The sequence below is a fragment of the Brachyistius frenatus genome, unplaced genomic scaffold (assembly GCF_029030835.1).
Source record: "Brachyistius frenatus isolate BFR_SWC_R1_liver_20210118 unplaced genomic scaffold, ASM2903083v1 Contig_13, whole genome shotgun sequence".
NCBI lineage: Eukaryota > Metazoa > Chordata > Actinopteri > Embiotocidae > Brachyistius > Brachyistius frenatus.
Window position 1 is genome coordinate 3020257 of NW_027210612.1, and position 12992 is coordinate 3033248.

The window sequence follows — 12992 nt, forward strand, 5'->3', positions numbered from 1 at the left end:
AAATTTCAAGTCAGTCTGACAAAATCTGTAGGAGGAGTTCGTTAAAGTACAACATATGTGAATCGCCAAAAATGCTGACTAAATTCAAAATGGCGGGCTTCCTGTTGAGTTGACATAATGGTGCATTGGAACTTTTTTGTACATCTCGGAGTGATACACATTTCCGCCATGTGGGTAAATGTAGCCGCTGGGGCATCTGTTTAGGGGGCGCTGGTGAGCCATTTGGCCACGCCCACTCGCGACTCCACTAAAATACAAATTTTTTTGCCGGGAGAGACACGCGTGTACCAATTTTCATGAGTTTTTGAGTGGCTGTTTCCTCCTCTGAGATCTTTGCTATGATTGGCTCACAACTAATTGTGGGTGTCTTTTCATCATTCTTGTTACACGAATATCTACCAGATGTGCGCAAGTCATTGTGTGTTTGCTAGCATGTTGTACTTATGTTTTAAGCACTTAATAATTTGTGCATGCAAAGGATAAATTGCAGGGGTAAGAAAGAAGAAGAAGCAGAAAATGCAAGATGTGCAGGTGAGATAAGGACGGTGATAACTTTAAATATGAAGGTGGCGTGCCAGTCATTGTCTCATGTATGGTGAAAAATAAAACTAAATTGAATGTGGAGGTTGATCGTTGACTTTAAAAAAACCCAAAAAAAACAGCAGTTTGATAGCTGAAGAAATGGATGAAGTACATAAGATGTGAGTTTAAGCCCTTGCTAGGAAGTATTTTGCCAAACCTTTGTGTTTTTGTGTATTTTATTGCTAAAAAATAGTTTGGAAATAGTAATGCCGGTACAAAAATAGTAGAATCTAAACCAGTTCCTGGTCAAAATTAAATGTGTTGGTTCCTCTGTTAAAAAAATGATCATCACTATGTGTCCGTTGTTATTTGACCCTTATCACACATTGCACTGAGGGTTGTTCTGTGCATGAAGTGCTGGACATATTTCTGGCCACTGGAGGGCAGCAGCACTCAGCATCTCTGTACAGATCAAGCACAGCATCACAGTAACCTTCACCTAGGTCTTCATCAACTCAGTAATTAGATAATGTTGGGTGAAACCTCTCAATTGATATTTCAGACTGCGAACAAAGTTGTACTTTTTAATATAATTGCTCTTGCAGTCTGTCCCTCGACGCCGCAAATCCGACTGAAGAAAAGATTTTACATCACACCAAACACCAAAAGCTTAAAGCCTTACATACAACAGAGGAACAAACTCAGGCTGTCTGATGTCTAGTTAAAATTCAAAATCGATAGTGTCGTGCTTTTTTTGGAATACAAATTTGATACCTTATAGACGTGTGTGTGTGTGTGTGTGTGTGTGTGTGTTTGACCAAACAGCTGTCTCGAAGAGATATCACAACACAGCTCCAACAAGTCTGCCAAGCCCTTAAGCCTTCAGAAGGCCCGGCAGCCAGGTTCACTGAGAGGTCTGAGTGGAAAGTCTGTGCGTACACAGACACCGGCGAGATATACTGTATTCATGTCACTTTCACAGACCCTGGTTGTGTATTTCCCTCTCACCTCTGAGAAGACTTGGCCTGTTTCATGTCCAAACGTCATGGGGCTGTATTTGTGCCTATTGGAGTGCAGCATAAAATAGTGCTGCATTAGAGCCAGGCCTGCAGGGTAGTAAATAACAGATGATGTTCACTCTAGCCAGGTCTACATACCACAACTCTAAACAATTTCTTTGTGAGTTATAGCTGTTTACTAAAAGCCCTTGCCTTTGTTATTAACATGGTATATGGAAAGGTGTTAGTCAAGAGTGGCACTGTAAAAGATGTTTGCTGCCTTTTTGTTCTCAAACTCTTGCTCGTTTGAATTTTTATTGCATGAGATGTAAATCGATCATAAAATTGTATCATGCACATTTTAGGAAAATGGTAATGACAATAATTCCCCAGCTGTGCAACATTGACTTCAGTTTTCCGCTGCGCATAAAACATAAAAAGGATAGTAGCAGTGAAGTGGAAATGGTCAGTTTCCACTTTTTATTGCAATTTGAATCAAATGCTTGAACCAAATAGGTGATGTACTTTCCTCTGTAAATAATAAATAATAACAGGCACAGAGTGAAACTACTGATTTAGAGTTAATTTTTATTTACCAAACAGAACATAATTATCAAATTCAGAAACCACAAAGAAGGATTTTTTTTTACGACTAATAGAAATCTCCAATCCAGCAAACCAAAGGTATAAGTCAATTCTCTCTCCAAAATTCCCACCTTCACTTACTTGCTGGTTTTGTTTTGTTTGGACTGAAAATATTTGGTCACGTTTGGACAAACAGGCGGAATCAATGGACCTACTCACTACGACACAACTTCAATATGCTAAAGTAGGGCAAAATATAATTTTACCTTTTTTTTTTTAAAGATTTGACACCAACCTATGTGGCACGAAGCGGATACATCTAGTCTGGCTTTGTGCTGAAGTAATATATCTCGCACATTTAAAATACAAGCGTAAAGGTGACAATTTGCCATGTTACCAGAATATATTTTTGCCAAATTTAGCTGGAGTACATCGGTCACCGGGCGGAGTCAGAGCAGGTAAGATGTTTTGTTTCCTGTTTCCGGCCAATGCCCGATTCGTAACGGAAACCGGAAATGAGATTTGTTTTACGCATTTTTTTTTTCCTAGGATGGCAAAGGCCGAATCAGAAGCTCCATGCTAAACTGAGTTCGCCGGCTGTAAGACTAGCTTCTCTTTTTTTAATTTTTGGCCACGAGTTCTAACATGGTGTGGCATCTAAGCAAACAGTTGTTTTACACAGTTGTGGGGCAACATTATCTTTCATCTGGAATTGTGTTTCGACCTACCTGATGAATGCAAGTTTTATAACTCTATTTTTGGTCTCTGCAAACCTTGTAGCTGCTGAAGTTGCTCTAAATCTCGATAAAGCAAGTGGAGCTGCAGATTTAGCCATTGTATTGTTTTCACATTATCATTTTATACAATGTATGAAGTGGAAAATATAAGTACTAGTACTCCCTTGTCCCACGTGTTGTCATGTGTATCAGCAATCCATTAAGTGTTACAATCTGAATTTCTACAGTGAATTAAAATAGATATTGTTGATGTTCACAGCGTATATTTACCCTAATATATGGCTGAACAATGTATGAAATGCCAGAAGGCTTTTAATTTGAAACGTAAACGGGAAGTTATGGCAATAGGCCGACCAATTGTGAGCCGTTTTCATATGAACTCTTAAGAAACTGGACAATTAGATTGTTTTATCTGGTTGAATATCTGAGGTTAGCATAAATTCAACAAATACTAGATATTTGTTGGTGGACAAACACTGTTGTCAACAATGAATAGAGAAAAAAATAAAAAAGTGCCCTTACTGTGTACTGCAATGATCTGCTTTGATACGTAATTGTTTAAAAATTATTAGCGCTTTACGTAAACAGTGATGGAACTGGAAACTACACCTGTGAGATCAATGTAGAGCAGTAAAAAGTATAATATTTTTTCTCAGAAATGTCGTTAAGTAGAAGTATAATAATTTGGAAAGTCTGACTGCATCAAGACTGTAGCTCAGCTCAGTACAGTGCTTGTGACCACTGGAGAGTAGTATTGATCTTCTTACCTAACTCCACAACAAAGTGAAAAAGCATTTCCCAAAATGTCAAACTGAAAATCAGTAGATACAACCACGGAGCCTTTAGGGGAAGTTTTCTCTAGTCTTTGACTATGCAACCATGAAATAAAACAATATTCTTACATTTTGGACACTATAGCCACACATAGGAAACAAAACAGTGATAATTCTTTATAGTAGCATTAAAAATAAATAAACCTCATAATATACAGTTAATATTACACTCCTGAAAACATTTTTTTTTTCTATTGCAAGTGTTCTGCGCTGTTTTATTTCTGCTAGGTCATATTTGGTCAGGAGAAAAAACAAAACCAGGTAGAAACGTAAAAGCTGAGCATGTCTCAGCCCTCACAACTAAATTCCAGTATTATGCAATGCAGTAACAGAGGGGACGAGGCGATTTTTAAACAACACATCTTCAGCAGTGAATGACCGTACGCACTGATGTTAAGCACACTGAAGTGTTTGCTTCCAAGCCAAACACGACAGCTTTGTATCGAGAGGTTGTGTCGTTTTAACTGCTCACGTCAAGAGACATCACAGCTAAGAAAGAGGGACTTAAACATGAAAATGAACCTCAGTATTCCTCCAGGTTTTCACAGTGAGGAGCCCAACACACCAGTTTGTCCAGACTTCTCTTTTTAAAGGCACACAAGAAAACTTTACCATCACTCAAATGATATACAACGTAACTGCTAATTTTCCCTCCTCAGTGACGAGATGACAAGCTTCAATACCTCGAGAGCAAATCACTACTTTAACAATGGCTATGTAATGTTTCAGCAAGGCCAAAATAACACCTGAAAATATCTTGTATTTCTTAAGAACCCAAAGCAGTACATAATGCATTAGATTAAATCAAGTGAAAAGGTCCTTGGAGTTTGCTTTTACAGATGGAAAGCAGCACTCAGAAACTGATATGCAAATTAAATTCTCACAATGTCACACGATAACAAGCTACAACCTTGTAACTGACTGCACACGTGTGAGTTTTTGTCCACTTGTAGACATGATGCGCATAAATACATCCTCACTGAAAGCAAATATTCATGTTTTAATTTGATATACATACAAAAGAGAAGTGCGTAACCTGAAGTAAGCAGAGCCATCTGTAACTTACATGGGATTTCATGGGTTTCTTGCAATGAGGAAGAGGTTAATTCATCATCTTAATGTGCTCTTTCAGCATTTTGAAAATACCTCACTGCCCACCAGTGTTTATTTGGATGACTTTTGTGCAATTACAGCATCCAGCAGGCTTACTGAGCCTCCAGAGACGGTGGGACGGCCGCCAAGAGGCCAGACATCCAGCCGTTTTGGAGGCTTCCATGCGAACATCTGATGCATCTGCTATGTCTGAGTGGGTAAACACTTTCTTTACACTTCGAGAGATACACAGCAAAGATGCTCCTTCCTGTCCTGCCTCTATTCCCAAACATACAACATCCTCTCTCCTCCTTTCTCCCTCGTTCCCTCGTCACTGATTTACATCCTCGTTCACCGGTAGCGTGACCTTCTATGGTGACAACATCTACACTTTAGTTTTTGACCCTTCTGCACAGTCTGTGGTTCACAGAAGCACAGCAAGGGTGAGATATTCAGCAAAGCACTTCATTTATTACACAACACAGTTCCCTTAAGGATTTCTTTATCCTTTATGTTTTAGGGGGGGGGCATTTCATTGTGTACTATTGCTGGAGGAGCATTTTCACCACAAAAACCTCTTTCTCTGTCTTTCTACTCATTCCTCACTGGTATCTGAAAAGCCTTCTGGAAATCTCAAATAAAACTATCTTGTCTGGATTTTTTTTTCTCAGATAATTGATTCTTCTTCTAAAACAACACTTTGACCCGATGCTCCCTGACAAGAAGTGGACGAGCAGCTGGTGAAACCACAGATTTATTATCCTTCTTTTTTTCGCAGCCCTGGACTATTTCACTTCTCCTGAAACTAGGAAGCAGCGATGGCATCACCAGCAGAATGAAGGGCTACTCTACAGGAAGTAGGACAGATGCCTCTTCAGATTATTCTTTCTCTTCGGCAGAAGTGGGTCAAGGTGGGATGTTGTCCTGTTAGTGCAGTTGCACAAATTCTGTTTCTGTTGATTACACTGTATTTTTTTCATGGTTTTAATCTCATTAGAACGACTGTGAGCTTTCCAAAGTTGTGCATTCGACACGAGATAATTAAAATGTTTTAATGATCGAGTATAAAGTCCTGTTGTAGAGTACCTGAGCCAGATTCCACACACAAAAAAGCACTTGTGCTGTGTCTTTACAAAGTCTTACATGGCTTTGACAATGTCTCGAGCTGAGCCCGACATTATCTGACACAAGCCTACGTGCTACGGTAGGTCTTGATGATATCTTTGATTGTCCTCCTGCAGATGGGGCAGCACGCGTTGGCCATCTTCTTGAGTTTGAGGCCGCAGTCGTAGCAGAGACACATATGACCGCAGGCGTAGAGGACTGTGTCCACCACATTCTCGTAGCAAATGGTGCATTCGTCACTCCACGAGCCGGAGCAGGATGGGAAGGTAGGTGACTCTGGATGGCTGGAAAATGGAGAGTTTGGGGTTGTACCTGAGGTGAGAGAAAGCAACATGAAAAACTGCCTAAAAATGTGAGAAACCTTCACGCTAGTCCAGGCAGACAGCTACAGTTGAGCTGCTGCACTCACACTGTGCTGGATACAACATATGTCCAATGCGCCTTTTATTTAAGCTGTCAGTACTCTGCCCTCTGTTTTTTACCGCTAATGAAGCTTCGAGACAACTTCATGCAAGAATAATTGTGTTCACGCTGTAATCATCACTCCTACTGCTGCCATTATGTGTCGGGAGTTTTCCTGTCATAACTGTCTGCAGCTTGGGACTACAGTGATATTGTGGATCACTGCCTTACATCACCAAGGTAAATATTTGCTTCGTGCGCTAACATGCACATCGTGAGCTGATGTCTTGGTGCTCTTCAGTCAGTGTTTGTGAGCTGCTGGCTGTTGTATTGCTCTCCTGCATGTCTGCATTTTAAGAAATTAACATTTTGTAAAAAAAAAAAAAAAAAAAAAAATTGAGGCAAAATCTGTGCACAAAATCACAGCCTGTGTAAATACTTGAACTCTAGACCTGGCTTGTAAAGATGTCATTACAAGAGAAACAAACTTCTCTCACTGGGAAGGGATGATGAGGTGAATCTCCTGCTACAGTGCACTTTCTATCAAATATTTTCCCTGAACCGTGAGGATGTACTGGTTATTGAGACAAAAAAAGATACCCAGGGGAACAAAATGAGACGAAAGATAAGAGAATAAAACAGAGAAGAGAAAGGAGTATTTGGACAAACCTGTGGAGGAAGAAAAGAGCATGTGGTAGTTGGAGTTGAGGCTTGAATTGAGGTTGATGTTCAGTGGATTGTTGAGGTTGGACTCCGAGTTGCCACTGCAAAGCATTGTGGGTGTGTTGGGAGTACATGATGGGGAGCTGGGCACTGATGGGCCTCGAAGATCTGGGTGCAGAGACGAGCCTGAGGACAGAGAGGAAACATAGATTAATCAATGTACATCAGTTTATTAAAGTAACCGGGTTCAAACGAGCCAAATACAACGCTTTCACGTGGGAAACATCATTCACGCCTTTGACAAGTTAGTCAGAGAAGATAATTAGCAAATGTAGGAGAGGACATGTCTTGCTACATCTCTCTCGAGGTTTGTCACTCACATTAAATCTGCTCTATCACCAAGCAGATGACTTGCGAGTCCACCGTGTCTGCGTGTGGGTGTGTGTGAGTGAGTCAAGGGCCTGTGAGTTGATGTAGTCTACCCGCCCCCTCTCTTCCTTCCTCCTTCATGAGCCCATGATCCCTCTGGGTAGGATACAAAACACTTCCACAGACTATCTGTTGTCTGTCCCATATGACCCGTCCCCATCCGCAGCCCATAACCACCGGCTCTGGCATCATTTCTCGTATTGGCAACTCATCTCTCCTCACAGACGAGAATACCGACCCCCATTTCCACAGACAGACAAATTCTCATCCCGTCTGGCTGGCAGGCATGCGGCATGGTTGTTTAAACATTGTCCTTCAGCTGACAATGGCAGAAATGCCGCTACATAGTCGGGCCGGTCCCTTACTTGGCACCACCGTCCTTCCATGTGTTAGATTATCTGATATTGGTGGTTTACGTCATGTGCCCCAATTTGCTCATCCAAATTTTCCCAAAAGTGCCACTGTGAAGTAAGAAACCACTGAAACCTGAAAAATACTGTAAAAGTAAAAAAAGAAGTGTGGTCTGCTTCCAGCACAAAAATGTATACAGTTTGTTGCATAACTGGAGTTACGTGCTCTGATCCAATGCCCTGAATTCTGGTGCCTTTTCCTTGGACCACTTCAACCACCGCTGTCTTAGTTTCAGCCTACATAAACAAATCATAGAAGCTTTTTAGTCGTGCAACAGACAGTTTGCTGCAAAGAAATCAGCGGATGAAGCAAAGTCTGCACAAACACAGGACTTCTGGTGAACCTTTTACATAATGTGTTTGCGTTTAAGGTTGGTGCTGGGATTGATGATTGTACCACTTTGCCGAGATACTCTTTTCAGAGTCATCTATTTATTTATTCATTTTATTATATTTTAGAGTGGATAGAGGAGTACGTATGCATACTGTAGCATTTAGACAGCCTTCCATTACTTACTTACAACTGACCTATGTGGCAGCTTGGCTGTGAATAACTGTCTTGGTGAACTCTAATAAGGCAGAATGGATAACCTTCATGTCTATTCATGCACCCTTTCATCAAGGGTACCTTTCATCGTCTCTTGCATTATGAATTTACTGCTGTCTCTGCATCTATGAGTATGCATGTCTTTAGCTATGCTGGAAGTGCAGGAGATTTATTTATGGTTGAGGAGGTGTACAGCTCTCAACACTTGTTTATCAAATATAGAGATGAAGTATGTTGTCTTTTAAGTTGACATGACAACAACAACAAACAGTTGCTTCTTTACAGATTCAGCAGTTATGGAGCAGCATTAGCATTAGTCTGCTGAATAGAAGCTGATATTCACTCCTTTTAGCTCCGTTTTGCCATAACTCCTGGAGAAAATATCTTGTTCTTTACCAACTACCGTAAGTTGCTACCTTCAGCCGTTTTGTGCAGGGCACATGGGTGTAATTTAAATCGGGCATGTTGGGGGGAATAGTCTCCCTAACCTTTCATATTCTTAGTTTATTTGTGTTTCAGCTTTATTTTTTTGACTGAAGTCTCTCTGAATATAGTTCTCTAACTGTTCTGCCATCAAAGTCCAGATGAGAGAAGATCTGAAATGATAAAAATGTCAATGTAATCATATGAGTTGCTTTCAGTTATTACTGTTTCACTGAGAGCAATGAGCTGAAATAGCAGCATCATTTGGTGCCAGTCTTTTTTGCCCTGGATATTGACCTCAGGCTATATACAAGACCAGTCTGCAAGAACACCTGCAGACAAGATATGCCAACTATATTTGGGACATAGTCATTAGTCAAAAATAAAAATAAAAATGAAGCACAGTGCTTCTTTTATAAAATATGATACCTCTCAGAAAGTGGCAAGTATAATTTACTAAAAGCATTTTTACCAGTACAGTAAATTCAAAACAATATGCTGAAGGATGACAAAATGTCTGCAGAGTCGAGTGATAATTCTCTAGCCTCTTCATTTAGGAGGACCCCTTTCACACACATAAATTACAGCAGCTTCAGGTTTATAGCAGAGCACAGACAGAAACAAGTATGTAAACCCTCAGCAATGAGGAACTGTAGGACATCATTGATTAAATATCTTTCACGAAATGATGAATTCTCGGTTTCTGAGATAACGCGGACAAAATGACCATGTGAGAGCAACAGACTCCCATCTGTTCCACTTCACAGGCTTGACAACACCCAGCCTTGACAAACTGTCACTTGCCTCAGTGGCTAGATGTTTCCATGGCAACTGATGGCGTGCGGGAGCAGTGAGTGGGTGAGCAGAGACGTCACAAATGCACTCCCCACAGCTGGAGTGGGTAATGACTCGAAGAACGCTCATACCCCAAAGAATCAGGGCAGAGGGGAAAGGAGGAAGAAAATGCACAAGGAAAAGAGGAAGATATGATTGGAGGACCAGTGTTACGGGAACTGGCTGTGGGTGGAAAACCCAGCATCGCAAATCTCTGTGCAATTACATTTTAATAATGCATATGGAGGGAATCATAAGGAGCTATGATGGGCCCCCTCCTGATACATAATGCTGGCTGCTGGGAGCCCACGCAAGACAGAAATAACCTCCCCAGTTCCTGGTCTGACTGACTGCATGAAAGAGAGGAGAGGAGAGCAGAGAATTCAGAAATGAATTACAAAAGAAAAAAAAAAAAGAATCGACAAATCCTGACTAACCAGTGCAATCTGACCATCTGTGAATTTCATTACACATGATAGATTTCCTGTGAAAAGATGTCTGTCCTGCTGGAATGGATTCATTTACCAGTTTAATCTGCGGTGATGGTAAACAAATCAAAAGCAGTCCTGTCGGTGCTTGCTCCACTCTGCAGTATTTCACAGTCACATCAAAATACAGTTAGTCCATGCAAGGTTACACCTCTATCTTATAAAAAATAGAGAATTTAAAATCCTCTAAGTGCAGGACTCTAAAAACTGAGGAAGTCATAATAAATATTTCAAACTTAAATTGGACCCACACAAAATGAGGGCATATGCTGTATGTCAAATGTCCTAGAAAATAAACTTTAAGTGATATCAGAGACTTCATTTTTTCCACCTAAACCGTCTCTTGAAATTCTCCCAACTCGATAAAAATACACGCCGCCTGCACAAAGAATATGTCCTGAATGATTAGCCAATGAAATGATCTGATGATTTGAGGCAGAGCTTGGAAGCAGCCAAAACTTCTTTGGGTCACAAAATAAACTGTTTCTACGAATATCTTTGTGTTTAAGCCCGTGATCATCATTGCAGCATTTCTAAAATACTGAAGCCCCTTTTTTTTTACTGACTTTTCCACTGCCTTGCTTGACTCGGCTCAACTGTACGTGCTTCTTTTTTTTTTGTAGGGCAAAAGTTAAGGATAGTTCATGGTACCGGGTACTGTTTTTGGTACCACCTCAGTCAAAATTGTTAATGAGCTGAGCTGATATTGAAAGGTGATGTGAAAAAACAGGCTGTAGTCAGCTGAGTTCTCTGTTTCAAGGAGTGTGTGTGTGTGTGTGTGTGTGTGTCTGTGTGTGTGTGTGTGTGTGTGTGTGTGTGTGTGTGTGTGTGTGTGTGTGTGTGTGTGTGTGTGTGTGTGTGTGTGTGTGTGTGTGTGTGTGTGTGTGTGTGTGTGTGTGTGTGTGTGTGTGTGTCGCGTTGAAGATGATGTCAGGGCAGCTTCATGTGCAGCCGCTTTCGAAACAACGCTACATTGAGAGGTTGCTTTCTGCAATGAAAAACAAAATCCAGAAAGGCACCAAAAGTGAGGTGAGATGATAGTGGCAGTGGAAAAGAGGCTTAATATACAGTTTGGTTTCATTGTTACTTACACAATAAGCAAAACACTGAATTTCTTTTAGAGAGGAAATTTATACAACATCCTGTAATCACTGCTTGTCATTAAACCGCTGCTGATCTTTTATTACTTTAATTATTCATTGTTATTTAGTTAAATTTGCTTCCCAACATGCAGGCCCACATCCACGGAGCCTGAATCTCACCACGGGGCATGATTAACTTCAGGGTAACTTCAGGTAATGTCGCGGTATCATTGTGTGAAATCTGCTGGAACAAAAACCGAGCCGACAGAAATTCTGTTCAGCCGAAGGTACAAAGTTAACATTCATATGCAAATCGCGGGGGTAGAATGTAAATTCCCAAGCGATATATGAACTGATAAAAAGTCAGAGAGCAGCCGAGACAGCAAAGGAGGGGGAAACTATTTCATGACTCGGCTGAGTGGGAATTCAGCCTCCAAAGGTCATTCAAGGATCACAGACTGCGTTAACTTCTGAATGGAAAGTTACAAATGACATCCTGTAAAGATCTATGGGACACGTTTGCATTTCCAGAACTATAATTTAATTAAATACTCGGATTATTGCTAAAACTACTGCCGATAAAAAAAACTTTACATCTGTATTAAATCTAATGAAGCAGATTTTACCTCGTAGTGTGGGTTACTTTCAAAAAGGACGGCGACTCAGCAGTTAGGTGTCACCTCACTGCAAACAAGTCTTAAGTTAAAGTCTTAATTTGTCTCTTTCCCCCCGCAGTCCAAAACATGAACATCCCACCTAAATCTGTCTAGGAATAATAAGGAAGTGGAAATGTCTGAAAAGCAGTAATTCTGTTTGAACATTTTCTGAGGGAATAATAACAGTGATGGGAGTCTATTATTGTGAAAATTACATTTTTTTCCCAAATATTCCGATTTAAGCATATGCTTTGCAATCCCAAACGTAATTCAAATCAAATCAAATCTGTTTTAGGCAGCTGACACACAATACAAGTCTGCATTTTGTAAAAAAGATGAAGTGAATGTACCTAAAATCCTGAGTTGTGTGATGGTGCCGTGCAGACCGTAGAACATCCAGAGAGGCCTGGAGTTATCGACACACAGCTGCATCCCTGCACTGATGCCATTATGGCTCATCATAACTTCCCCCTCTGCGTTCACCACAAAGCCCAAGATGTCTCCGCTGTGGAGTGGCACCGCCACCCGACACATGGCCCAGAATTCCTTGCGGTCAACCAGGGACTCTGGGTTGGATGGGAGGTCACTCGGCCGCAGGGTGGCCGGGTCGCAGGATGTCACGCCGTAAGAAAGACACCCAGGGCGCGTGACCCCCGCCTTCACCTTCACAAACACGGTCTCTGAGCAGCGCATCGGCCGGCTGGTGAACACCAGGGTCCTCTCGTCACCGCGGTGATCCAGCCGTGCCACCGTGTGCTTATCCAGCACAGTAACATGGATGCCGTGCACCGAGTGAAAGTGCAGATCAGTGTCCAAGTGGCTGGGCAGCAGCGAGCATTGCTGCGAGTTCTGAGAGTTTTGGGGCACATGGCAGGAGGTGGAGCTTAAGGGCTGCAGCCGTTCCTCTTCCTCATCATCTTCCTCCAGATGCATGTCTTGCTGCTGCAGGCTCAGGTCACACAGGCTGATGGAAAGGCGAGGGTCATCGGTGCGTCGCTGAATGGATGCCCGGTGGGCGGCAGCAAAAGAGCGAGGACGCAGGCTGTCCAGAGGGACCATCTCACTGTCTGTGGAAAAACAAAACACACACAGCCATGTTATGCAACCACTTGTTAATGGGGCTTTGAAGTGAATCTAAATTAACGCCAAATGCCTATATTTGCTTT

The 12992-nt window shown here is 41.5% G+C and overlaps 1 protein-coding gene across 1 annotated transcript in view; it reads right to left on the reverse strand.

Moving 5' to 3' along the window:
* Window positions 1–1750: 1750 nt before the first annotated feature.
* Window positions 1751–12992, reverse strand: part of LOC138617643 (E3 ubiquitin-protein ligase NEURL1-like) — a 33177-nt gene continuing 21935 nt past the window's right edge. The window contains exons 4-6 of the mRNA XM_069692800.1: window positions 12177–12893; window positions 6964–7143; window positions 1751–6204 (exon numbers count right to left, since the gene is read on the reverse strand). Coding sequence (XP_069548901.1) covers window positions 5960–6204; window positions 6964–7143; window positions 12177–12893 — 1142 coding nt within the window. The 3' untranslated portion in view covers window positions 1751–5959. The remainder of the gene's footprint in view (window positions 6205–6963; window positions 7144–12176; window positions 12894–12992) is intronic.